Raw genomic sequence first — 10746 nt, 5'->3', positions numbered from 1 at the left:
GAGGGAGGGAGAGAGAGAGAGAGGGAGGGAGAGAGGGAGGAGAGAGAGAGAGAGGAGAGAGAAGGAGGGAGAGAGAGAGAGAGAGAGAGAGGGAGGGAGAGGGAGGGAGGGAGAGAGAGGGAGGTGTATAATGAGAGCTAGTAAAACCCCAAGACTCCAGTTAGTTCTTTGCCTCCTCCCTGGAATTTTGGTTCATTAAGAGCCAGGAGGGGGTGACTAACTAGGCAGCCTGGACATGTACAGCCATACAGACATACGTGCACGTGTCTATTTGCATACATGCATATACATGTACATCTATGTCTCTCCCTCTCTCTGTCTAAATACTATCTATTAGCTCCTATATACCTTCCATGCCCTAGGCACTGAGAAGACAAAGCCAATACAACAATCCCTGCCCTCAAGGAGTTTACACTCTAGAGTCGTAGAAGCAAGCGACAAATACAAAATTGATACATAAGAAAATCCAATTAAACAAATATTTATTTTTAATTATATTTGATTTTCTGAAATAAGAAAAAAAAACTATTTTTCTCTCCCATCCTCAGAATTAGAAGAAAGAAACAGAGAGACAGAGACAGAGACAGAGAGACAGGGAACTAAACCCCCTTGGGATAAATGTGAATAATGAAGTAAATCAGTTGCCCTATTGGCCATGTCCTCAGAAAGATCCCATGATCTGTGGGATCCTGACTGAGTAATTTAGACTCGCAATGCAGAGTTTCTTCATCTGTAAAATGGGTCACTCCCTCCTACAATCTGTGTAAGGAAAGTGGTGGCTAGCCCTTGAAGCATGGTGGAACAGTATACTTGTGGGCTGGTTCCATTCCTCCAAGGTAGAGATGGTGTCGTCTCTGAACTTTGTTTCTTCCCCTGCACAAAGCCCTGTGTGCATTATTTAATAAATCTTTATTAGATTTGGAAAGACTCAAGAACCCTGATCTATAAAATAACCATCAACAATTCCAATTCATGATGAAACAGGCTGCCCCCTTCCTGCCAGTGCTCTTATAAGCTGGACATCTTGCTAGATATTTAAGCTGGCATCATTCTCAGGAGGCACCTGGGCAATATCAAAAAAGAAATGTGTTGGGGCAGCTAGATGGCACAGTGGATAGAGAACCGGCCCTAAAGTCAGGAGGACCTGAGTTCAAATCCGGCCTCAGACCAAACACTTGTCACTTACTAGCTGTGTGACCCTGGGCAAGTCATTTAACCCCAATTGCCTAAAAATTAAAAAAAAAAAGAGTTTATTTTTTTAAAAAAAAGAGATGTGTTTCTCTGATATCTCTAGAGAGAGAGCCTTCTCTGCACACATTGTCCCTATAAAGTGGGCCTCCTGAACCATGGTATCCCAGTACACATGATGCACTTTGACCTCACCCTGGAGGTTGGGTGAGGAAGGAAACAAAAATTCAGAAGAAGAATCCTTTTTTTTTTTTCATATAAGGACTTTGATTTTTCCAAAATCAGGAATGCCCTCCACCAACAGCAATGACAACATTCAGCACTTCACAGTGCGTTAAAGCTGCAAAGCTCTTCATATTAAGGCTCTCTTTGAGCCTCAAACCCCATCCCATACCATCCCCATGAGCGAGGTAATAACACTCCTCTGCCCAACTGATAGAAGAGGATCCTGAGGGTCAGAGAAGTCATTTAGACTTGCCCATGGTCATACAACTAGTTTGTGGTAGAGGGAAAGTTCAAGGCCACATCTCTTCTTGATCTCATGTCCCACTCTCTTTTGATTACATCACATTGGCTTTAAAACAAACCTACTTCAGAGTGTCTCTCTCTAGTCTTCCCAGTCTCTAGGGTGGGTACCCTGCCTAATCTCATCACCTAGCTCATGCCTTTGTTTCCCTGGCTGCTTCAGGTAATCCCCTATGTCACAACAATCTTTGGTGGCCTTCATGCTGGGAAGATGGTCATGGTCCAGGGCGTGGTGCCACCTGATGCTCAGAGGTAAGGGGGCTCAAGTTCCTGGTATCTAGAGGGCTCCATCATCCTCAGCAACCCCCCAGAAGGTAACGATGGGAAGGGGAAGCGGTTACTTGCTTTGCTCCATAGGACCCAGAACAATAACTGCTTGGCCTGATTTCAGAAGTGCTTGGGTGCTGCCCGTTGTCTGTCCTGTTACCCTCGAGTCAAGGCTCTGAGGGCTCCAGGGCATCTGGGCTAGTCAGCATCTCCCATCCTCACTACCCTGGCCCCGCCAGGTTTCAGATCGATTTCCAGTGTGGCTGCACCCTGCAGCCCCGGCCAGATATAGCCATTCATTTTAACCCTCGATTCTACACCACTAAGCCCCATGTCATCTGCAACACCCTGCACCGGGGGCGATGGCAGCGGGAGGCGCGCTGGCCTGAGCTGGCCCTGGGCAAAGGGGACGGTTTCCTGATCCTCTTCCTCTTTGGAAATGAGGATGTAAAGGTAATAAATAGGTGAAATAGGCAGTAGAGAGCCCTGGGCTGTCCTCAGTCTGGGAGGGAGAGGCAAAAAAGAGGAGGAAGAGGAGGGAAGGAGAGAGAGAAGAAGAGAACAGAGATAAAAGAAGGGGAAAAAGCAAAGGAGAAAAAAGAGGAGGAGGGAAGAGGGAGGGAGGGAGAAAGAGGAAAGGGGGAAGGGAAAGGAGCCCAGGATGTCTAGAAAAAAAGGAGAAGGAGAACGAGAATGAGAAGAGGAGGAAGGCCAGCCTAGACTAAGGGAGGGGTGAGGGGGAATTCTTCAATAGCCAGCACTTGCCATTGAGTTAAGATCCTTCCCAAAAGACCAGCAGTCCCTGATCAGCTCATTCCTCCGCCTACAAGTAAAGAAATGGGTGGGAGCTGGCAGGAGGTAGAGAGAGCTTGGGCCATTTTTCTGTCCAGGTGAGCGTGAATGGCCGACACTTCCTCCACTATCCCTACCGACTCCCACTGTCGAGAGTGGACACCCTGGGCATCTACGGCCATATTTTTGTGAAAGCCGTCGGATTCCTGAATAGCAATGTAACTACCTCTGGGAACCCAGGCTGGGGACAGCGGGACTGTCTGTCCTACAGACCTGGGTGGGCAGGCCGGGGCTTTCTGGTTCTAGCTGAGAGGTATTCAGGGAGAGAAGAGACAAGCCTTTGATACAATTACAGAGGCACGGGATGATCTACAGAGGAGAGAAGGGACTGGGAAGGGAAAGCTGTGAGCTCTTACCTAGGTGGAGCAGATGGCTTTTTGGGCATTGACAGGCCCTGTGGGCACAAAGGAAAAAGACAAGACCCCTCTTTGTTCCAGGTAGCAAATAGTGTCCCTGGGCAGTATAAGGCCCCAGTATGTGGGGAAAGCCCCTAGATTCTCTGAAGTGGCCACTTAGGGATGTTTGCTGGCCACAGCCCCCCCGCCCTTGTCTTTCTATGGACAGCCCTTTGTGGAGGGTGGAACAGAGTACCCAGCTGGACATGTGAGTATAAAGGGGACTTCCCAGCTCTGCCGAGGCGTCAGCCTTGAGCAGCTGGCTGTGCTCCTTTGGCCCCCTGAGCTGTTCCCTCTCCTCCAGGGTGGGGAGGGACCTGAGTCTGGGGGGGAGGGGGGAGGTTACTGTGTGCAAAGGGTGGCAAATGCCCCTCCCTCCTTCCCACCCATTCCCATTCTCAGCTTGCACAAGTCCAAGGGTGCCCTTTCTCTTACAGCTGAGGTCCGAGGGGACTTTCCCAGGCCCAGGGTCAGGCAGGCTTTGACTCCCTGCCCCTCCCCCCCCCCCACTCCTGGTCTTGAACTTTGCCTTTTCTGCACCAAAGTCCCTTCTCCTTGGCCCAGTGGAGAAGACCTGGGGAGCCTAGATGAGTCCAGACCAGGCACCCAGAGGAGCTCACCACGAGGCTGGAGGCATTGGGGGAGGGGAGGGGAGGGATGCTGGTCAGATGAGGGAGACAACGCTCTCACCAACTCCTTTTCCCTTAACAGCCTTTTTTGCTGAAAAGCTCCAGACTGGTGAGTGAGACTTTCCTCCTATTTTGGGGAACCCGCTATTCCTGGGGAGTCCGATGGCTGGGGGCAGGGGGGTTCGAGGCTGAGAAGACTTCCACATGGGTTAAAGTTTAAGGGGAAGACCTAAGCTTCTTCCCGGACTCCTCCCCTTTCTTGGCAAGAAGCTGGCTGCTGCAGGTGCAGCTGTGCAGGAGGGCCTGATGAGACTGGAAGCTCCCTGAGGGCAGGGACTACTTTTTTTCCCCATAATCTCAGCACGAGGCATGGTGCCCTGCACTTATAAATATGCGCTGAATTCAGAGGGGTGAGGGTCCAGGAGGTTTTCTGGAAACATGGCCCCGGGGGCAGACAGCCCTGGTTTTGTCCCTGTAATCTTTTCTGGGCTTGAGGACCCACGACCTGAAGCTGTCTTTCTTGCTGTTGCCTGGGGGATTTGTGGGTGGGGAGTGTTCAGTAAGAAGCTGTGGGCTTGAATGGAGTGGGGGAGGGCATCCTTGGAGGTGAGTCACCTGTTTCCCCTTGGGTCAGCCTCTTCTCCTGGGGGGCCCTCTCTGAACCACGGTCTCCTGGGATCTCCATAACTCTCCCTTGTCTTTTCAGGCAGTTCCTTGCACTTGGCCTCTTCCCAGGGGCCTGTGGCCAGGACAGGTCATCGTGGTGCGGGGCCTTGTCTGTCCCAACCCTCAGAAGTAGGTACTGGCAGGATGGAGGAAGTGAGTGGTCCAAGGGGGAAGAGAGGGAGTGAGTTCCCTGTACGGAGCTTGGTGACCAGGGTAGAGGTAGACAAGTGTTCATCCCCGAAGAGCGGTGCAGCCAGCTACAGGACAGAAGTCAGGGGAAACCTCAAACTTCAGAGCTGGAGGGAGCAAGGAGCCAATCACCCCCCAGTGCCTCCCCCTGAAGGCACTCTATGAGCCAAGGACAATGATGCTAATGACCGACTCTGAAGCAGAAGCTAGGATTCTACCGATTTTAGAGATGAGGAAAGTGAGGTGTGACAAGCCCAGGGTCACACAGAGGATGTGAACCCAGGTCTCCCCTGGCCCCAAGGCCAGCACTCCTTCCACGGCTCTCACAGCCAGGGTCCCCATACTTCCAGGCTCGGTGGGTATCAACGCAGGCAGCCAGTCACCTCTCTTGGGGCCCAGACCAAGCAGCCTGGCCCTGAAAGGCTGAGCACCGTAGCTTCTTTGACAGGAAGGTCATCGAGATGCTTTGCCCAATCCCCTTTCCTTTCTTCCAAACCCCCATACTCTCAAACTTTATCCAACACCCTCACCTCCTGGCCCTCGGCAGGAGAACACACAGGGGGACTGTTATCCGGTCCCTGTTCTTTGTCATCTCCGCTCAGAGGTGACCCTGGGCCAGGCCAGGGGAATCAAGCCGAGAAGACTTCTGTTATGGACCTGGTCTGACTCTGTTTGTCCCTTGAAGCCTGGCTACTAGGGGCTGAGATGGGAGGCCACCCCCACTCCTGAGAGGGTCACCGATGTCCCATCAGGGGATGACCTTGGAAGTCAGCCCAAGCACCAACATCTGCCCCATGCTCTCCCCACCTGGTGGTATAGTAAAAGGCATGCTACCTCTGGAGTCAAAAGCCCCAAGTTCAAATTCCATCTGCAGAACATCCTGCCTGTGTGACCTTGGTCAAGTCACATCATCCCTGTCAAGGGGGGGGGGGGGGGGGGTAGACCACGAGGTCCCTTCCAAGGTCAAATCTATGATCCTATGAGCCTTAGCTTGTGCCTCAGCTATCTGCCCTACATCCCATACAAAAGAACCAAGGGAGGCAGAGAGAAAGAACATATCATCATCATCATCATTAAATGAAAAATTATGTTAGGGATTCTCCAATAATCATCATTATTATAGCTATCATTCCTACAATGCTTTGGATACTCTGTCTCATGTGATCCTCCCGACAACTCTGTCAGGTGGTTGCTATTATCCCCATTTTATAGATGACAACACTGAGGCTCAGGGGAGAGGGGCTAAGGGCCCTGCCCAGCATCACACAGCTGAGGCAGAATTGGAATTCAGGTCTTCCTGAGTCCAATCCTAGCACTTCACCGCCTAGCTGCCCTCCAGTGAGGAGGGCAGGGCATTCTGTTTCTATTTGCTGTTCCACCTTCCCCCTCCCGTGGCCTCCAATGCCTCTCTGGTCTCCCTAAGGAGCAGTTGCTCCAAAAGTTCCTGAGTCCCATGAAGGACTCTAAGGTCAAGGGGGAACCTTAGAGATCCTCTCATCCACCCCACCTTATTTTGCATGGAGAAACCAACCTAGTGAGAAGCAGGGAAGGAACGTGCCCCAAGGTGCCATTCATAGGATCTGATGGGACCGTGGAGCCCACCCCGTTTAAAGCCCTCATACTATAGAGGAGGAAACTGAGGCTCGGAGAAGGAAGTGACTTACTCAAGGTCACACAGATAGGAAGTGACAGAGTCCGAATGTGAATCTCAGGACCTCTGGCTCTTTAACTGGACCCCTTTTGCCTTAAGAAACCAAATTCCAGTCCCTTTCCCCATGCCCTATTTCTTGTTAGCCCCAGCTGGCACAGGACAGAATGCCCCAGACTGTGCCAAGGCATGCAATCAGACACACAGATTCCAAAGGCTGGGAGAGATTAACGCTTTTGTGCCTAAAGTGGATGAGATCTTTTTCCTCCCTTCTTCGGGTGGGAAGGAGAGTAGTTGGGAGTAATGGGAGGTCTTAGCCTCTTTAGCCAACTGTTGCTACTTAAATCAGTGTCTGCCGTGGATAGAGCGCCAGATTTGACGCTCATTTTGCCACTTAATACCTGTGTGACCTTGGGCATGTCCTTTCGAGGGCTCTTTTTCTCAATTTAACGAAAGGGTTGGCTTCTGAAGTCTCTTCTCCCTCTAAAGAACCTACCTCGTGGTGTGTGGTGTAGACATCATGCCCTCTGTGCATGGTCCTGGCTGAAAAGACTGGAGGAGGGAGCCCCGGGGCTTAGGGGGAGCCGCTAACATCTCCACATTCTGATAGGACCAGTTCTACCAGCCCCAAAAGCTCTTGGATAGGCAAGAATCCGCCCATCAGATCCCCGGAATCCATTCCAGGGATTTAGCCAAGCGTGCCCTTTCCCCGTCTCCCTGCCTTTTCCTCCCTCTTCTGTGGTCCAGATTCACACTGAGCCTGCGGGACGATTCCACCCACCCCGCCTTGACGCTCGAGGTCTGCTTTAGGAATAGGACGTTGGCTTGGATCTCCCCGTGGGGCCGGAAGGAGCCCATCTCGTCCCCTTTCATCTTTCACCCACAGCGCTTCTTCGAGGTGAGGCATTGAAGAGGCAGGGGCTGCTGGGACCCTCGAAAGGCGCTCGGTTTTCCTAAACTCGCCCCCAAACGTTAGTCTCTAAGGATGGGTGGGGGGATGCGGGGGAGTGGGGCATGAGGAGAGGAGTAGCACTGCCGGCATCTCCTCCTACAGCCTCATTTCATCGATGGGGACGTGGAGAAAGGAAGTCTCTCACCGAAGCTCATAGAGGTTTTGGTGAAACAGGCAGGGCTAGGGAGGGCTCGTCTATTCTCCGTCCTATTAATGTAGTCGTAACACTAAGAGGAAATAAATACAGTTAGCTTTGGACAGCGGAGAGAGAACTTTCCTCAGAGTCAGGAAGACCTAGGTTCAAGTCGCACGGACTCTGACACATTACTTGGTTATATTGATCCTGGGCAATGGACTTAACATCTCTGTGCCCTGGGCAACTCCCTAAGGCTGGAAGCTGCCAGCTAGGTGTGGCCCTGGCTTGGGAGAAGGATTTCCCACCCCTTCCTCACCTGGAGTTCCCAGTACCAAAGAAATCACTAGTCCTGTTCAAAAAGAAAAACATCTATCCTAATGCCTCCTGCTGATGCTTCCTGGTGTCAGGAAGCTGGGTTGGGTTCTCAAAGGCCATGCCAATGAAATGAACTGAAAAGACTGAGTCCAGGCTTGGGCTGCATACCTGTTGCCTGAAGACCAGCCCAGCTCCATTTGGAGAGGGACATGTCCCCATGGGTGTCACAGGAGGAAAAGTTTTTCAGCCACAACAATCCTCCAAAACCGTCTGAGTTAGAAGAGGGAGGGCTGCTATCAGCATGGGTGAAGGGCATAGCCATACCAGCACAGTAGGAGATCTGAGACCTCTCTACTAGCTCATCATTACAAATGTGGCCAAGTGGAAGAAAGCCAGAATGTGAGTCGGGCGATCCAGGTTTGAATTCCGACCCTGAACTTGCCTGGTGTGGGGCGAATCACTTAACTTCCTGCCTTGGTCTATTCACAGATGAGATGAGGAGGCTAGACCAGGTAGCTTGGGAAGCCCCATCCAGCCCCAGAGCCTCAGATGCCTCAGTCCCAGCTGGCCCGTCCCACGCGCTAGCTCCCAGGGTCCAGGACGCTCTCCCTCTCAGCTTCCGAAGCAAGCCCAAGAGTCTCCATCTTTGTTCCCTAGATCCTGCTCCTGTGCAGGGACAATGGCCTCAAGATGGCCCTGAATGGGAACGCAGCGGGGGCAGCCAGCCTGGGGCAGCGGGCCCTCGGGCAGCTCCGGGAGATTCGGATCAGCGGCAGCGTGGAGCTCTACTGCGTGTGGTGCTAGAGGCCCACGGGAGCATCCCTGGCCCTAGGCCACCCCAGGGCCCGTCCATTGGGAGCCTGGGCCTCTGTCAACTGCCCCATCTGATTCCTGAATCTCACATTGGCTTCATTCCCCAGCTGGCTCAGAGGTGCAGGGGTGCCTACCCTCTCACCCTAGGGGGTCCCTGATCAAACTAACAGAGATCTTGGGCTGGCTCACACTTAGCCAGGGATGCACGCTAATCCGGTAGGTAGGGGGAGAACCGGCATTTGTTTTTCAGAGTGGAAGGGAGAAGGTAACCTTTAAACCTTGTGGGGTTAGGCCCTGCCAGGCCTAAGGCACAGACAGAATGTAGTACTCCATGTGTGATCTGAACCAGGGCAGGACACAGGGGGACCTAACAGAGGTTAGTGATAGGAGATGCAACCCTGTGTTTGTCTTTCTCTGTATCCCAGCAGCTCTCAGTACAGTGCCTGGCACATAGTAGGTACTTAATAAAAGCTTGACTTGACCTCACTCTGGGTGTTCTGCCCTCCTAATGCTTCCTAAAATCTCACTGGTTTTTGGTGGGGTTTTTTGAGCTGCCATGACCGCGCTCTTTGCTGGTCTAGACTGGGGTCCACTAAACCCTTCCCACAGACTGAGTGACCTTGGACATGCTCCCAAACCTCGGGGGCCCGGTTCTTCCCCAGGGTGGTCAGGATACAGAAACCTCTGGGCGTCTCTCTCCTCCACTGAAGGGGTCTTCAGAAGACTCCCCGCTCCTTGGAGAGGAGACTGCCCCCTCCCCCCCACCCCCAGCTGTGGGGCTACTCCTGTCCATCCAGTAGAGTGCCAGTCTCGGAGTCAAGAAGACACAGGCTCAAATCCTGCCGGAGACCCTTATTTGCCTTACTCAGCCCCAGTCTCCTCATCTGTAAAATTAAGAAAGTTAGATGAGGAGTATCCACTAAGGTCCCTTCAGTTCTAAATCTACGTCCTAAGCACCCCACCTCCCTGATGTGGCTGGGGAGCTGCTTCTCAGGGCTACGGCTCACAGAACAAAGGCAGTTTCCTTATGAATGTGGTTTAATGGCTCTATGTGAAGGTTTGTTCTGCCACTCTTAACCAAGGCCAGTGAGTGGGCAGGCGGGATTAGCTGGGCCAGGGGCCAGAGACAGGCCCCTCTCTGCCCCATGGAAGCGCGGGCTCCACACCATCACCGCGACCCCTCACAGCGCCTGTTCAACTGCCTCTCGAAGCTGGCTCTGGTGGGCATCGAAAGACGCCTTGGCTTCCATGAGCTCTCCCAGGGCCTTCTTCACCTCCTCCATCTCGTGCTCAGCCTGCTGGTAGCGCTGCACCATCTCGTAGTTCTCCTGACGCAGCTCCTCCATCATTACGCGGGAGTCTGCGTTCTGCTGCTTACAGCGATTCCGGATTTGCTCCGCCTCGGCCAGCAGCATCTCCACGGACTTCACCACTGACTTGATTTGATCCCTGGACATGGGAGGTGGGTCTGTGGGGGAGAGGGAGGGCATCAGGTTAGAAAAGGGGGAATGTCCCACACTGGACAGCCACAACACTCAGGGCAATGACAGTGGACAAATGATTCAAGTCCAAACAAACCAGGTGTGTGCCTCAGTTTCCTCATCTGTCAAGGGAAAAGGTTGGATCTAATGGCCTCTAAGGTCCCTTCTGGTCTAAATCGATAATCCTATGACCCTTTTTGTTAAATGGCAAACCACAAAGACAGAGACCAACCGGTACCTTCAGACACAAGCACAGCATTAGACTCATTTTATCTAATTGTTCAGGTGGTGCAGTGGAGAGAGCACGGGCCTGAAGTCAGGAAGACTCATCTTTCTGAGTTTAAATCCGGCCTCAGACGCTTCCTAGCTGTGTGACCCTGGGCAAGTCCCTTAACCATGTTTGCCTCAGTTTCCTCATCTGTAAAATGAGCTGGAAAAGGAAATGGCAAACCACCCCAGCGTCTTTGCCAAGAAAACCCCAAATGGGGTCACAAAGAGTCAGACAGGACTGAAATGATTCAACACCAACAAAAATGATTTTTTAAAAGAGTACATGCTATCATTCTTGAAAGGTTTTCAAAGTCGTTTTCCTCTGAACAGCCAAGAGCAGTGTGAGTTATCCATTATCCCCATTTTGCAGATGAGAAAACCGAAGGTTTCCTTCCCCAGAAATCACTCAAGGCCGGACAC

General features: G+C 52.2%; 1 protein-coding gene across 1 annotated transcript in view; it reads left to right on the top strand.

Moving 5' to 3' along the window:
- The window catches only part of LGALS12 (galectin 12), a 9241-nt gene extending 675 nt beyond the window's left edge, over positions 1 to 8566 (top strand). Inside the window, exons 2-9 of the mRNA XM_027856342.1 lie at positions 1877 to 1965; positions 2220 to 2433; positions 2871 to 2990; positions 3397 to 3435; positions 3939 to 3965; positions 4563 to 4651; positions 7107 to 7257; positions 8420 to 8566. Of these exons, the coding sequence (XP_027712143.1) occupies positions 1925 to 1965; positions 2220 to 2433; positions 2871 to 2990; positions 3397 to 3435; positions 3939 to 3965; positions 4563 to 4651; positions 7107 to 7257; positions 8420 to 8566 (828 nt within the window). The 5' untranslated portion in view covers positions 1877 to 1924. The remainder of the gene's footprint in view (positions 1 to 1876; positions 1966 to 2219; positions 2434 to 2870; positions 2991 to 3396; positions 3436 to 3938; positions 3966 to 4562; positions 4652 to 7106; positions 7258 to 8419) is intronic.
- The last annotated feature ends 2180 nt before the right edge of the window (positions 8567 to 10746 follow it).

Source organism: Vombatus ursinus, unplaced genomic scaffold (genome assembly GCF_900497805.2).
Source record: "Vombatus ursinus unplaced genomic scaffold, bare-nosed wombat genome assembly UNPS02011369.1, whole genome shotgun sequence".
Taxonomy (NCBI): domain Eukaryota; kingdom Metazoa; phylum Chordata; class Mammalia; order Diprotodontia; family Vombatidae; genus Vombatus; species Vombatus ursinus.
The sequence above is the reverse complement of the archived record's forward strand: the minus strand, read 5'-3'. Positions and strand labels throughout refer to the sequence as shown.